The sequence below is a fragment of the Mirounga leonina genome, unplaced genomic scaffold, assembly GCF_011800145.1.
Source record: "Mirounga leonina isolate KUSES-001 unplaced genomic scaffold, KU_Mleo_1.0 Mir_168, whole genome shotgun sequence".
Taxonomy (NCBI): domain Eukaryota; kingdom Metazoa; phylum Chordata; class Mammalia; order Carnivora; family Phocidae; genus Mirounga; species Mirounga leonina.
Genome location: NW_023270426.1, coordinates 50883148 through 50898640, shown reverse-complemented (window position 1 = coordinate 50898640; position 15493 = coordinate 50883148). Strand labels below are relative to the sequence as shown.

Below are 15493 nucleotides of genomic sequence, written 5' to 3'. Positions count from 1 at the left end.
AAGGGCAAGGACTCTTAACGATTAGGCCAGGCTGATTCTCAGTGGGCTTTTTATTTTATTTTATTATTTTTTAAAATTAAATTCAATTAGCCAAGGTAAGTGGCTTTTAACCCCTCCACCGATGCTTGCCACATCTCTTCACAGTCCAAAGGCACTCTTCCCTCCCCTTCGCCCCGCCCCGTGTTGCAACGTGCCGGAAATTGGGCAGATAAGTACTTCCGATGTAGCAAAGGTCGGCCCCGGCAAGATGGCGGCCCCCTTGGAACTCAGTTGCTGGGGAGGTGGCTGGGGGCTCCCATCGGTGCACAGCGAGTCCCTGGTGGTGATGGTGAGGCCGCCTCGCGGGCCAGGGCGCAGAAAAGATGGGCGGGGCCAGAGGCGCGAGGCTGGCTGGGCCTGGTCTCCGCCGCTCGCCGCGGTTCCCTGCGGCGCTGCAGGGCCCAGAGTGGCCGGGGCGCTTCTCGCTGCACCGCCCTGGGTTCCTTCTCCTGGAGTCACAGCCTGGCCTGTGACCCCGCCAGGCCTCGGCTGGGCTCCGAGTCTTCTCAGCCTTGCAGAGCTTTTTGGGCGGTGGAATGAGAAGCCAAAGCTGGGTGCGCGCGCGCCCCGCTCTGCATCCCCCCGACCTTTGGGAAAAACAAAGTCCCCGAAAGATGGGTGGCTGGCGCGCGGGTCCTCGGCTAGACAGCCGGAGGGGGACACAGCCCGCGTGTCAGGCATTTTTGCTTTAGGGGGACCAGGCTGTAAAGTAAAGCTGCTCTGCAGATTTGCAGTACGTACTCAGTCTAAATGTTTTATTGCAAACTTTGTTTCAGGCTTACGCCAAATTTTCTGGTGCACCCTTGAAAGTCAATGTCATAGATAAAACCTGGAGAGGTTCAAGAGGTACAGTGTAAACATTTAATACACCTTTCTGCTCTTTTTTTAAGTGACCCCCCCCCCCCCCCCCCCCGAATTTAAAGCTGTGAGGCATATAGCCATAGAGTACCTTGGGATTTTAGTTTCTTCTTACCATGACCTTGGCTGTATGTTGCTTACGGTTTGATCATTCTGAGTAATACTTTAAAATACAAGCCAGATCGATGGAAATTACGAGAAATGACAATGTTCTCCAGAACTGCTTTGTGAAATTGCAAAAAACTAAGATGAGCTTAACTCATTTTCCCCCTCCAAATGTGTAATTAGTATAGTTTTTAGGGGGTCGGAATCTCTTCAGAGGAAATAGAAACGTTTCCTAGTATGTAAACTGTTTTTGATTATAGGAGATGTACCAATTTTGACAACGGAAGACAACATCGTTTCTCAGCCTGCAAAAATACTAAACTTTTTAAGAAAACAGGTGGGTGGTTCCTTTTTTAACATGTTCCCTGCATGTTACTTAAAAACAACAGAAACAAAAACATTGTAAAGTTTTTTTTTTTAATTCTTTTTTTTAAACCAAATCAGATAATTGGAGATACCTTAGGTTTGATATAAAACTAGACTTGAGAATTGCTGCTCTGACTCATGAGTTGTATTGTGATTTGAAAGTCATATAGTGAGGTATACCCAATTTATACTTTCATGTATTTTTTTGGATTTGATTGAAGTTTAGACATAAGCAGATTCAACGAAGCCATCTTCACTCTTATGCTTATTGTTATGATTATCAACTTAGTCACAAAGCTGCTACACACTTTGTGCTGCAGATGACATCTGAGTTCCCACCAACTAGCAACTATTTATTTTTAAAGAACACTTAACTGGAGAGTTGCAATTAAATGTTTCATGAAGTAATGTATCTAAAATGTGTGAGCATGTAAAGATTTGTATAATGTATCCAGAATATTTAAACATGTAAAGACTTCTATAAATACCAAAGTTATAATTGGTTTTGGCAATACTTTTCTTAAAAAAATAAGTCCTCTGTCAACAAAATTTAGAACTGTTTTAAATTGGGGGTTTTTCTTTCTTATGGGGAAAAATGCAACCAATTAGAACTTCTTCCTTATTGTTAAAAATAGTAACTTCTATTTATTAAGTTTGTACTATATGCCATGCACTAAACTAAACTAGCTCATAAACAATCACTGAATAATAGCAATTAACAAAAAAAGCACAATATTTATTGACCTTACTGTGTGTGTGATGTGCTAAGAGCTTTATTTGCATTAAGCAGCATTTGTCACTGAATTTGTATGTATCATTCTGCTTTTTAATATCATATTTGCCATTTTTGAGGAAGAATAGGAATCTTAATTTATTTAGCCTGACTGTTTTGGGATGCCCTTGACTTCTCAAGTTTCTTGGTTTTATATTTTTTTAATAGAAATATAATGCTGATTATGAACTCTCAGCAAAACAGGGGGCAGATACACTGGCTTACATTGCTCTCATCGAAGAGAAGCTTCTTCCTGCAGTGGTGAGCATTGGCATTGTAGTGACCTACAAAAAATATACTTCAGTCTGTTTAGAAGGAACATAATGAAAAAGGCTTAAGAGAGGAAATTTCATTTATGTATTAATCTTGATTCTTTTATGTTACTGTGAAACTGGATTGTTAGACATTCAACTAAGACATGAAACAATGAAGTGAAAGATAATGTCATTTTGGAAATAAAAATTATTTATGGAAGATGGAGTTTGTTGCTCCCATGTATAGAATTTAGCTAACTCTAATTCATTCATTCGATAAATATTTATTGAGTGCATATGTGCCAGGCCTTGTTTTGGGTGCCTGGGATATAGCAATCAGCAAATTCATGTATTTAAAATCTTGTTTTATTCTTCAGTCATTCTAATTGGGAAAGTTGTATGAAGCCACTTTATACAAAGATATTGATAAAAAAACTTTCACATTGATTGGATGACCTTTCTTTTAATAAAAGAACATGCTTGTAGTGGGTTTGATTTTGGGTTTTTTGTTTGTTTGTTTTTGTTTGGTTTGGTTTGGATTTTAGTTGTTTTTGTTTGTTTTGCAGCTTCACACATTCTGGGTTGAGAGTGACAATTACTTTAGTGTGACAAAGCCATGGTTTGCTTCACGAATTCCTTTTCCCTTGAGTTTGATCCTGCCTGGAAGGATATCTAAGGGAGCACTAAATAGAATTCTTCTGACCAGAGGAGAGCCTCCCCTTTACCACCTCCGAGAAGTGGAAGCTCAGGTATGGTTGGGATTACTTTCAAAGCAAGGGCCCTCCAGAGGAGGGACAAGAGAGACAGTAGAGATGAACATACCTAAATGCCTGCCTAAAAGGAGTTCTAGAGCATCCTTCCTACTTTTGAGTTGTAATTTCATCCTTATTAGATATACGGAGATGCCAAGGAGTGCCTAAATCTTCTGTCAAACAGATTGGGAACATCTCAGTTTTTCTTTGGAGATACGTGAGTGCATTCCCTGACAAATCATTTTGATGTTTTGTATGCATATAGTCAATGAACAGTAACCGAAAGCAAGTCCTCTTGCCCCCCCTTTTATGAGTTTTTTACTTAAAAAAAAAAAGATTTAATGGATTACTCTAGTAAACTTTTTCTGTCCATGGTAATCAAACATTGACTCAGTATGCTGTCTGTGTGAATTTAAAATATCTAAGGCTATTCCCACCCTGTCTCCTATCTGTATGTAACACTTGTGAGTAAAAATGCATCTTTAATGTATAACTTTTCTTCTAAATAAAATAAATGGTTAGAATATAAAAAAAAACTACTGAATAAAACCTTCATTACATCATTTTTATAAGCTAAAGTGTGTAGTAAACCTTTTAAAAGGCTATATCATATACTCCAGAATTGGCAAATGTATTTGAGAAAAAATATTTTTAACATGATCCCAAGTTAATATTTTCTTATGTGTTTTTAAAAAATCCTTAATTTATTTTTAGGCCATCTACCTTGGATGCATATGTGTTTGGTTTCCTCGCACCTCTTTATAAAGTACGCTTTCCTAAAGTTCAGTTACAAGAACATTTGAAACAGCTCTCCAACCTGTGCCGCTTTTGTGATGACATCCTGAACAGTTATTTTAGGCTTAGTCTTGGAGGTAAGCTGACTTCTCTTCAGCTAATCTGTGTTTGCATAGAATATCTGCATATCCTCCTACGGACGTGTAAGCAAAATTAATGACTTACTGAATAAATTTGTGTATTATCTTTAAATGTTGAATTATAGCACTTGAAACAGTTGCATTTCTCCAAATTTATTCCCATGTGTTCTACTTTAAACAGAGAAATAGATATTTGCCTTTTGTCTATTCTTCTAGATTTTATACGTTTCTTTCCTCTTGTTCTTCTTTAAATATTGCCCCTTTAAAGTGGATCATTTTCTTCTAAAAGTTAACCACAGGTATTTATTGAGTCCCTGTTGAAAGATAGCATTTATCCTAATGCAAATGGGCAATTATTTTAAATGTTGCTTCTAGCATTTTCCTGCATGAACAGAAATCAGCAGCAGATTGATTTGGGTGAGGTACACTCCCATGATTCCACTACTTGAAAACTGATTGCATCAGACTGGAGGTATTGTAAATAGAGGGTACCCGTTACTTAGGATATGATTCCTTGGGAGTGTGGGGCCTTGTGCTTAAGCGATCGGGATACGAAAGCTGTATTGGGAGAGTTGGCAGAAATTGTCCTTTTAAGGAACAGAAGTTACAAGGATAACTGGTTTAGGGACAGTTTATTTTTCAGGGTGGATTATGTGTTTTAGAGAAAGAGGGGTTAGCAGTTTGAGAGTCATGAAACTAAGTAACTTGCAGCCTTGTTACTCTGGAACAGTGATTAGCAAACCTGGCTAGAGGACGAATACAGAATCTTGGCTCCGCTGTCCAATTTACTGAATTAGAATCTCATAGGGATGGAGCCCAGGAATCTGTATTTTTTAAGTCCCTCCAAATACTGTGGATGCCTGGTTGATAGCTGTTTGGGAGTCGCTGCCTTAGAAAGCTATCCCAGTCGTTGTGACTAAGGGCTTATTTGATATGAGTGGGGAGAAGGAACAACTCAAATTGGAGAAGGAAATGAGGACTGCTGTGCTCTTTTACTAATTACTTTGGCCAACTGTGTAACACTTGGCTGTCTGCTTAATAAACAAATTTAGTCTTTTGGTTTAGGGTTTGGTTTTGGAGCATTACTATCCCTCTTAACTTTGCCTTTGAACCGATAATGGTTTTTCACTTTGCCTGGTTTTATTTATTTATTTTTGGTGGGCGGCGTACTTGGGAGGGTGGATAGACTCAAAATTCTTTCAGTCTAAACAGCTTTAAAGACTTTCAAAATTTTCTGTCTTTCTGATTTCTGTCCTGGCTTCTTAGGCATCTCTCCTGCTGGACAAGAAACGGTAGACGCAAATCTGCAGAAACTCACACAACTTGTAAATAAGGAATCCAACTTGATTGAAAAGGTCAAGTTTATTTCAATCATTATTTTATAGTAGTTTAGTATTTTCCTTTCTGAAATTAATATTATACCTTTAATTATAAAGTTAATATGCATTAACTTTACCCTCTTAGCCTTTTTTAAGAGCTTATTTTTTCATTAAGCTGCTCAAATATACATTTATTAAAGTTGTACATAATATAGTGTTTCAAAGCCAGTAGTGGCCTGATTACTTTGATAGTGGTATTGCGTTTACTTTTACCACATAATTAGTAATTTTTCAAATTAGGAGACTCAAAAGTCTGGCCTGAAAAAAAGAAGACAAAATCGGAACACTTCTTGCTTGTCTGTTTCTGTCTCGGAAGGGTAACGTGTCTTGAGATCATAGCACTTGTGCTTGTCCTTTCTTATTAGCACTATGATGTCTTTTTCTTTCTTCTACTTAAACTGTGTTATTTTTTCTCCTTCCTTACCTTCTCTGTTCTAAATGTTGCCTATGGTTTTTCATCAGTGGGGTTATTTTGCCACTTTGGGGTTGCTTATTTGATGAGAGAGAGAGATTGAGGAAGTAGGTAGGGGAGATAGCCAGTAATGGAAATTTTCAAGGTGATTCTAATTGAAAAAATACAAGAGAGTTAGGCATTTTTCCCCCAAGTGTCTGATAAACTTGCTTTTTTTCTTATACCAGTGAATGATACTTCATTCTTTCACTAACTAATGAGGCACTGTCGCCTAATAATACTGGTTCGCAGTTTCCGAGGTCTCAGTAACTGGCACCGTGTTGTGTGAGCTTTATGAGTTGTCTCATTGGATCCTCACAATAGCCTGGTGCACAGCTACTCTATCAGCCCTGTTTGACAGGTGAGGACACTGAAGCTTCAAGAGTAGTGTACGTCCCCTACCCAGGGTCGTTCAGGGGGCTTAGGGGCAGAGAGGGGATTGGAACCCTGGAGACTGGATTCCAGCATGGGCTCTGCAGATAGTCAGCTGCAAATGAAGGAAATACATGGAATTCTGAATCCAGCACTAGTAGTACTAGTAGCTAGAAACCTCTGCCACTCTCTGTAATGTCCGTTCTGTTCCTTGTTATAGTATTTCATGTATTGTTAGAACATGAGAAGTGAGTAGGACCGAGCAGTAAAGCTGTAAAAGACCAGTACTGAAGTTTAGGTGGGCTGACTGCACGCCAAGTTTATCTTCTTAGCCCAACTCAGTCAATCCCTTGAGAGGAAATATATTGAGTGTTAAGTGTAGGTAGTGGAAAGATTATTCGGATTGTTTTAGACACTTAACTGCTAGATGAGGGCCATCCAGTAGAGTTTTCATTTTCTCTATGTGGCAAATTCATGACAGCCATGTAGAGGGAACCACGAGATACCTGCCTGTGCAGAAAGCGCACCCAAGACGCCCTGTGACCACTTTGTACACTTCCACCTTGGGTCATCATCAATATACGAAAGTTCCCTAACTCTAAACCGGGCACTCTCCTTTCCACCCCTGTTTCATATCTGCTCTTCAGTATGGTTCACTGTTGGCTATAAGATGTTAGAGCAACAAATGCTATTGGCTACTACAGTTCACCATTTGGACAGAAAATCTAGAGCTTAAAAAAAGAAAGAGTAATATTTGAGGAGCTTAGTTCTTGCAAGAAAAAAGCATGACAACACAACTGATTCAAGTCGTTCGCTGGGAATACTTTTTTCCATTGGAAAATTAAAAGTTAATCTTTTATTCCCTTTGCTTTCCTGTAAGTTGCATGTATCTCTGCTGAGACATTTCCTCTGTGCTATATAAGAGTATGTGGAGAAGATAAGAGAGAGTTTTGCTCTGCGCATGCTCAAAACTCTAGAAAAGCCTACTTTTAAAGTGGGTAATCAGATGCTATATGCTGTTGGTTTGGTGTCCTTGGTGGTGGCTGCTTTCAAGTCTCCTGAAGTTGAGCTGACCGAGAGCTCAACACCAGGCTATGAACCTTGCACTCTCTTTGTGGGCCCCCTGCTTAAAGGTAGCTTCCTAAGGTCTGACTCGGGTTCTAAATAATCCCTCTCCTAGTGTTTCCAGGGATGCTAATGTCCTCCTGAGCGGAGTGAAGGTCATTTTCACTGAGGCACTGAGGTCTAATTGAAAGAACAATAGTATTGGAATAAGAAGACCTGGGCTCTAATTTCAACTCATGATACTAGCTTTGCAACCTAATGCAAATTTCTTAACCTTTCTGAGCTCCGTTTTGCTAATATGCAAAATAGGGAGTGATCATCTTCCATTTTGCCTTCACAATCGTGTTGGGAAGATCAAAAGAAATATTGTACATAAACATAATTTCTACACTGGGGAGCTCGGTGTGTCAGAAGTATTGCTTTTACACTTACTATTGGAAGACCTCTTAAATCAAGTTGTGATCTGGTTGAGTTCAGTAGAATATTCATTGTATGGAATTACTATAATTTGTGAAGGCATCAAAGATGAGCAATATTGCTTTTATACATATACCGAGTTAGCTGGTATTTGAGGTACAACATTTCGCGTTCCCGAGAGATTATTTGTAAGAAAATGGTTTCTCAAGCAGTCCTGGAACCATAGGGTTCTGTACTCTTCTAGGCTGTAGTTTGGACGGGGAGACCACCGTCCACATAAGTGGTGCCACAGCCATTAGTCAGATGTACCTTTTGTACATTCCACAGATGGATGACAATCTTCGCCAAAGCCCTCAACTTCCTCCCCGGAAACTGCCGACACTTAAATTGACTCCAGCAGAAGAAGAAAGTAATTCCTTACAACGGCTATCACCCTGACACTCATCACGCTTTGTGTCCAAAGTCATATGATTGTTGCAGTCATCTCTTACACGACATGTGTGAAGGCAAAAAGAAAACGCCATTAGTAGGTATAAGGAAGGCTCTAAAAAGAAACTTTCTATGACATCTAGTTTCTCTTAATTAGGAAGCTTGTATTTTAGCTTGGCAATGCACTTTAGATAACATCAGAGTGAATGCTAAATGAACTTGGGGGTAAAAAACCACACTGTACTGTATATTTAAAACAAAAAAAAAAACAAAAAAAACCCTGCCTTAATCTTGGCAGATTTTTGCCTTTAGTTCACATGTTGCTGACCAAAAGCTACAATTCTGTTCTGAATGTGCACTCCTATTTATTCAAGTTAATTTATTAATTTAGTTTTCTTAGAACAGTTTGAATATCTAATATGTGGCTCTTTGAGGCTTTTTTCTTCTGTTTAGAAATTTGACGCCAATTTTAGACATTAGGAAAAATGTAATATTCTAGTATTCTATTTACTTCAGTAGAAAAGCCTGTATTTAAACAGCAACGAGGAATGTGCTTAATTATGCTCTCAGAAGTGTAATCTTTTGGGGGATCAGTACTATATATATATGTCTGAGATATATATATGTATCAAAGGTGGTTACATACAATATTCATCTGACTATATGCACTTCACTAGAACATTGGTATTTGCTGATGTGTTCAATATAAGGCTAGCAAGGACTCTTTTAGTTTATCAGACCAATGGCAGCTTTAGACCTATGTATTTGTAGTACATTTTTAACTCTGGTCCTCTCTTTCTTGGATTAATTTCAGGAGAACTGAGTGTGTTGGTCATCATTTATTATGTCAGGCTGTAAAGTCTTATTGCAATTTGCCCAATTGTCAGACACTGCTCGGCTTCGGTAGTAGAAAGACCTGCTGTGTGCCTGGACCAAGTTCACCATGCTTGGACCAGTGTTCTTTCTTAAGAAGACTGTCACATAGTCAAAAGCTTTATGGCAACTTATTATTTTCCATATAGTTTAACTACAGTTTAAGGATCTAATGGGATATTCGGAAATAGCAGTAGTTTTTAAAGAATATTTTCTATTTATTGGTTGCCGACCTGTTAAAGGATTTGCTGTGCAGGTGATTTTACTTATAACAGAATCTCTCTAATTTTAGTGGCTGAGGTGCTTCTGTTGTCCTAAAACCACTTCTGGGGTTTTTAAAATATAGGATCATGTTTTTGATTAGTGTCTCAAAAGATTACTATGGTGCTCAGCAAATCTTATCACGTCATGCAGAAACCCCCATGTTAAGAAAACAGCTTTGTAGTCAAGAGACTCACCTAATTTGAGCTCAGTGGAGCTCAGATGTGTTTGACCTAAATCCTCCCAATTTGTTCTGTATTTAGGTAGCTGTGGATGCAAGAGTCTTTAAGCCATTGTAAATATTTTTTCTTGGAAGTTTTAATTAAATGAGAAACCAGGTAGTCTTCAAAATCTTGTTCATCTGTTTGGATGTATTTAGGGAAAGTAACTAATGAGTTTCACATTATGTCTGCAATGGGTTTGTGTGTTTTGTATTAATATTCTATTAGATTCCAGCAATCCAAAATCTGTATGAATATTCTATACTGAAAATCATGACCATAGGACTTTATCGTCCTCTGGGATTGATATATATTGGAAAAGGGTGGTTAACACATTAATCAGACATCTGTTTATGCTTTAGTTAGGGTTGGTCATTTTCAATTATGATTTATATTAAGCCTTCCAAGAAGCATTTGAAGTGGCTTAAAATTGTCAAACATAAATAAAACAGGACAATTAAAATTAGTTTTGGGAAAAATAAAAAATGGGGGAGAAGGAGCTATACCAACCCTAACGGATTCTAAAATCAAACGGTAAATTTAACTCCCAGGTTTCTCCATGGGCACAAAAATAATACTGGCTTATGTAAAGTTTTCTGTCAGTAAAACTACTAATATCCATGCTAAGGAAAATGTGTTTAAATTTTTATAAGAATGTAGAGATCGTGTTCTTATGACACAGAATTCAGCCAATAAGCGTACTGCAATGTTTCACGTGTTGAAAGTTTAATCAAAAGATAGCATTTTAGAATAACATATTTGTCATTTTTTATAGAAAAGACAGCTGTAAATATGATTTACTTCCTTTTGGTCATTCCTGCTTTGAATTACCTTTAGCCTTGCACTACATAGGCTAGGATGTTTCCAGACTACCTTTCCTAAGACGCAAAATGTGATTTAGGTAAGTGAGTGTTTATACGTTGGGCTACTTAGTTGAGCATTTTTGGGATAAGCCAACAAGATGCCAGGAAATTATAACTGAGCATAAAGCACTCCAGGGATGAGACACACAGCTAGGAAGCTCTTAGAAAGGAACAACTTTCCAGATTGGGCAGTGAGCTTGTGATCAGCCTGTCAGGATATGCTTTGGGTAAAGTTTGAGTTTCTGAGCTAAATGGTCCACAGTGTTTAACAAAATACTGTGAGCTACTTTCTTTAGGACGTGATGGTGGAATATGACCAAAGGGACTATGTTTGTGTTTATGTTTGTTGCTAGTATAAGATTAGAAAATCGGTCAGATAATTCCCATAAGATAAAGATCCTCCATCAACAAACTGCCATCAGTCATCCATAAGACTGACCATTTCTTTGAACACTAAAGACGCTGTAAAGAGCATTGAGAAGAGTCATTCCTTCACAGTGGTTTTTTCCCCTACAAAGATTGGCACTGACAAATTTCACCTTAGGTATGTTTGTATTATTTTGGGGGTACTAGAGAATTCAAGATTTTTACAATAAATCCAAAGCATTTTGATTTGCATTTGCAATTTCTATTCCTTTAATATTGCTAGATTTTAACATGAAAGAATAAGGGAGCTTATTTCAATCACAGCTAAGTTACAATTTTCAAAAGAGGCAGAAATTGGTAACAGTGATAGAATCTCAGAAAACCAATTTTTTAAGGTGCCTTCATGTGATAAAAGTGGTTTTTGAAGTCAGCAGTATGTTTTCCTAGAGCCTCTTCCAAGAACATACATTCATCAGGCCTATTAGATTTTTTGACAGTTTTCCATAAACTGTCAAAAGTGTTAACCCTTTAAAACCAAAGTATAAATACTTAAAGACAAGAAGCTGAGTGATGGATATACAGTCTCTGTATTATTTTTGGAACTTCTTATGAGTCTATATTTCAAAATAAAAGGGTTTTAAAAAATAAATTTATCATTATCTACATAAACTATGATTTAAATCTAATGATTTAAACATAGTATTTAGTATTCAATTCCAAATACATAATATAAATTAAATATAATTTACTTCCTTAAGGTTAAAGAACACCTCAGGTTTGTAATGAATGATTATCTAAAGATTTGTTTTGCCTTACCAGAAAAGAAAAAACAACAACCTAAAACCAAGAACTCCATTTCCCTATAAAATATCCTATGATTTTATATTTGTAGTAGTATCTTCTTCCTATGGTACCTGGGTTTACTTTTTAGGATAAAATACATTTAAAAAAGTTCTTCTGTGTCTTCATGTGGTGGTAGTGCTTTGCTTTGCCGTGTTCTCTCTATACAGTGTGTCAAGACGTACGCTAGGACTGCGCTTTAATGAAGAAAGTGCAGCATGTATCTGTTTTTTGTTCTAAGCTCATAGGGATTTAGTAATTGACTTTGTCTTGGTTTGGTTATTTATATAATTGAAATCCTGAGCAGAGCCACTGAGTATAATTTGGGTTTTGATTATGGTCTTTTGTATATGTTGTTGGCATTAAGAATTATCTTTTGCCTTTTTTTTTCTTGTCCAGCTCTGTGGAATTTACATTTGCTCTTCAATGTTTTCGTATTTCTTAAATAGATTATTAAGAAATTTGTTGTTAATTACATGAACTAAAGGTTTGTAATGCTGTTACCCTCAAAGATTTAACTGAAGTGTCATTAGAGCTTCAAAGGGCTGATTTTCACAGAGAGTAAAGATGAAGTTTTGGGTTTTTTTAAGGGTTTGCAAAATATTTTAGCCCCTGTTGGGATATAGTTAGGGTTTACTAGGAAGCCCAAAATCTTGTTGGGATGTTGTGTTTGCTAGAAGCCCAGGTTACCAGCCCTAGACTTAAAACCACTGCGATTGAGGTGGAGAGGTATTCTCAGAATCAAAAAGCATACAGAAATTATTTGTTCCAGATGAGGAGGCCCATGATTGCTAATGAGAATTAACATTCTTGAATAATGATATAAGAAAGGGTCACTTTGAGCTGGGGGAATGTTATGATAAAAGAATATTCTTAGCAAAACAAAGTAGTTTCTTTAAAAAAAAAATGACAGGAAAACAAGTCTTTTTGTATCCTGATTGTATTAATTTGAAATTATACTGTAAGATTTTTTAAAAACCATCTTTCAGTTCCTTGGAAAGGAGGTGTGTTTGGCAATTATATTGTTATTATGTGAATAGAGGGTTCTATGGCCAAATAAGTTTGGGAAATGCTCAGTTAAATTACTATAGGCTTTTCTGAACCTTTGTGTGGTTTCAGTCTCCGAGAAGGGCCTGTATTGTAGACGCTATTTCCCTGATTTATTGTATTTGGTTTCGGGGTTTTTTTGTTTTTGTTCTTTTTTTAAAGTAGGTATCTTCTGGGATTTGTATTCTGAGGAATATACTTAGGGAAATGCTGCCCTGGAGTGTTTTTGCTTGTTGGTGCTAATTTCACAAAGGTTTGCTGTTGTCAGGTGCCCCTCTAGTGGGTGGTGATAAAAAAATGGGACGATGGGTTAGGACTTCCTTGTACCATGCAGTGGGGGCGGTGCGTGGGTTTAAACAGTTTGGTTATTCGGGCACATGTGAGGCCCCTGGTCAGTCCCAGTCCCCAGCCCCTCGCCCTAGAATCCCAGCTGGCTTGGAACAGCCGTACAGAGAACTCAGCAGCTTTTAGGCGTCTCCGAGACAGAGGGAGCCAACTTGGAATTCCAGAACAAATTTGCAAATCATTTTTGGCTGTGCTTTAAAAGGGCCAGAAAGGTGAGGGGATTAAAGTCACATATAAGCTGCTTATTTTATACATGTATAAATATACATACATATATATGTGTGTATAGACACACACTGTTGTAGAAAGTTTACAGTTGCTTCAGTGACAAAGCAAAAGAAATTTAATATTTTCAAGTTCTATTCTAGTACTGAAGCCATGTTCTAAACAAGGATTGTATGTTTGTGTGTAGATTTTCTCGGATGAGGGTTTACGGTTTTCATTAAATTCTAGTGGTTTCTATATCCTAAAAAATTTAAACATGACTAGACCTCCAAATTTCAGGGGACTATGTGTATTTGATTTCATTTCAAAGTATGAAACTGGATCCCTAATCAGGTGTAAGAATGCCCTTTGTCTCTTCTCTGCGGTGTGTACGGTGGCATATTTGGAGCTTCACACTTTGGATGTATATTTGATAGAAAGCTTGCCTTTGGCCTTGAGTTGTGTAATGGTGAACATCCAGCCATGTGAAGAGCAGTTGGATCTTTGTTCAGATTCTTTAGTTTTCCTCGTGCAGATTCAGAGAAATGCCTTTTCATCGTTTACTTTACGTATCCCAGATTCTTGGAAATCAAGAAAAATGACTTGCTAGAGTTTGCATCAGTCCTCAGCAAGTCATGCACTATAGAGAGGGTTGTGCTGACCACTCGTTCTTTGGACTGCAGGCTGCTTCTCTTGCAGTGCTGGTGTCTCTCAGAGAAGGAAGGCTGTACCCAGGCTTTTATGTTAATTGCATAAAGATGAGCTTTATTCCGCTTTTGACGCGATGTTTTAGTTTGTATGATAGGAAATAACATGTTTCCATTTTTCTGTTCAGCTTGAAATGGAAATTTGAGGTGTTTCTAATGTAACTTTGGCTTTCTAGAAGAATGACAGCAAAGAAGATTAAGAAATACCTGTGTACACATACTGGTTTTGTTCCACCAAGCCTATCTTTGGTAAATATTTTAAACATCTGTACTGGTATACAAATACTATAGTTTTGTTGTAAAGTAAACATCTTAAAATAAGCAATGTTGGTCATTATTTAAATATTCTAGTCATGCCTAGTGTGAATATATTTTACTCAGAGATTATGTATAAATACCCGGAAGTGGTAATGATGATCAATGTTGTAAAGAACTTATTCTGATAAATAAGAAACTGGATATAATGTCAAAATAGCTATTTTCACAATAAAAATCTCAAATTGCCTGAATGTTTATTTCTCATTTAAGGTTATTTATTCCTTGAGGTAAATATTTTCATTGGAAAGAATATTTGAGTGGTTGAAAGTGGTTATTCAGTGCTGGGAGTGAACTCAGTAGGAGGCTGTTCTTTATAAAATGTTTATTCTTTCTGTGATGAGTTGAGATCCCTTGTGCTCTTTTTACCCCATCCTGAGGCAGGTTCGAGGCTGCTTGCTCAGCCACCGGTATGCAAATGACTCAGCTCACACGATTTTAGCTCATCCCTTTGGCCCTATAAGTTTCTCTTAAATTTTCCCTTTTGCCCACCTATACAGTCCAGTGATGTTCCATGTAACTGAATGGAAGACATACACTGAGGAAAAATGCAGTTTTGGTGAGGGGCTGGGGTACGTGTGAGGGGGAAGATATTCAGGTTTCTTTGCTGCCCCTCCCTTTATAAATGGGGTAGGATATATGGGTATAGAGAACCCTGTTAGAACTTTAGTCAAGTAAGGGCAGCTTCCCTGAGGGGTGAGTGTCTTTGTTAGTAGAATTAATTTTTTTTTAATTGAGTATAACTTACATATAGTAAAATGTGTCAATCTTCCAAATAGAGGTGTCAGCTATGTAAGTATTTCTCTCACACGAAAAGCTGGCTACATGATTGTTGATACTTCTATCCCCGAAGAACACAAATCTTAACTGCATATGAACTTTAGGTTCTAGGTGGAAGGTTCCTGGGTACATTGAGGTGGTTAGTAATGCTTTCTGCAAGAGAGCAGGAAAGAAGAGTTGCTCCTGTGGAATAATGGAGGAACGAGAACTATTTGGAGCTCTAAAGCTGAGAACCACACAACAAAGATCTCCAGAAATTTTGCTTCTTAATTGCTCAGCTCAGAGGTTTGGCTTTGGTCTAGGGTTGTTTGGGGACTGTTAGTATGATGGCCTTCAGTGGATGGTAGGCTATGACGTAAACCATGCTCTCTTTTTCCTTTGCCACTAATAGCAGCTATCTGTAGGAAAACTGGTAAAGTTTCACCAGGTTGGGATCTTTTCCTAAGCGCATCTTCATAGGAGAAACACTGAGATAAAAGGGAACCAGTAAGATCACTAAGTGTGGCAGAATATGTTTGAGACACGCACATATGACAA

General features: G+C 37.7%; 1 protein-coding gene across 5 annotated transcripts; it reads left to right on the top strand.

Moving 5' to 3' along the window:
* Positions 1-230: 230 nt before the first annotated feature.
* On the top strand, positions 231-14370 carry MTX3 (metaxin 3). 5 transcript variants are annotated; one of them, XR_004680980.1, is made up of 10 exons: positions 231-328; positions 816-885; positions 1263-1339; positions 2309-2401; positions 2961-3143; positions 3287-3363; positions 3861-4018; positions 5288-5376; positions 8033-8231; positions 10265-14370. XR_004680980.1 is itself a non-coding variant. In XM_035014736.1 (9 exons), exons 1-9 carry the CDS (start codon positions 248-250, stop codon positions 8141-8143), a joined length of 939 nt encoding a protein of 312 aa, XP_034870627.1. In that variant the 5' UTR covers positions 231-247; the 3' UTR covers positions 8144-14370. The 5 variants fall into 5 exon arrangements, 3 of the variants coding, with proteins under 3 accessions (XP_034870627.1, XP_034870628.1, XP_034870629.1); XR_004680979.1 differs by having other exon boundaries at positions 8033-8235; XM_035014736.1 differs by having other exon boundaries at positions 8033-14370.
* The last annotated feature ends 1123 nt before the right edge of the window (positions 14371-15493 follow it).

Coding starts and splice junctions, on each gene's coding strand:
- MTX3 (XM_035014736.1), top strand. CDS start 248: ATGGCGGCCCCCTTGGAACTCAGTTGCTGGGGAGGTGGCTGGGGGCTC. Junction 329..815: donor GCGAGTCCCTGGTGGTGATG/GTGAGGCCGCCT, acceptor ACTTTGTTTCAG/GCTTACGCCAAATTTTCTGG. Junction 886..1,262: donor AACCTGGAGAGGTTCAAGAG/GTACAGTGTAAA, acceptor TTTTGATTATAG/GAGATGTACCAATTTTGACA.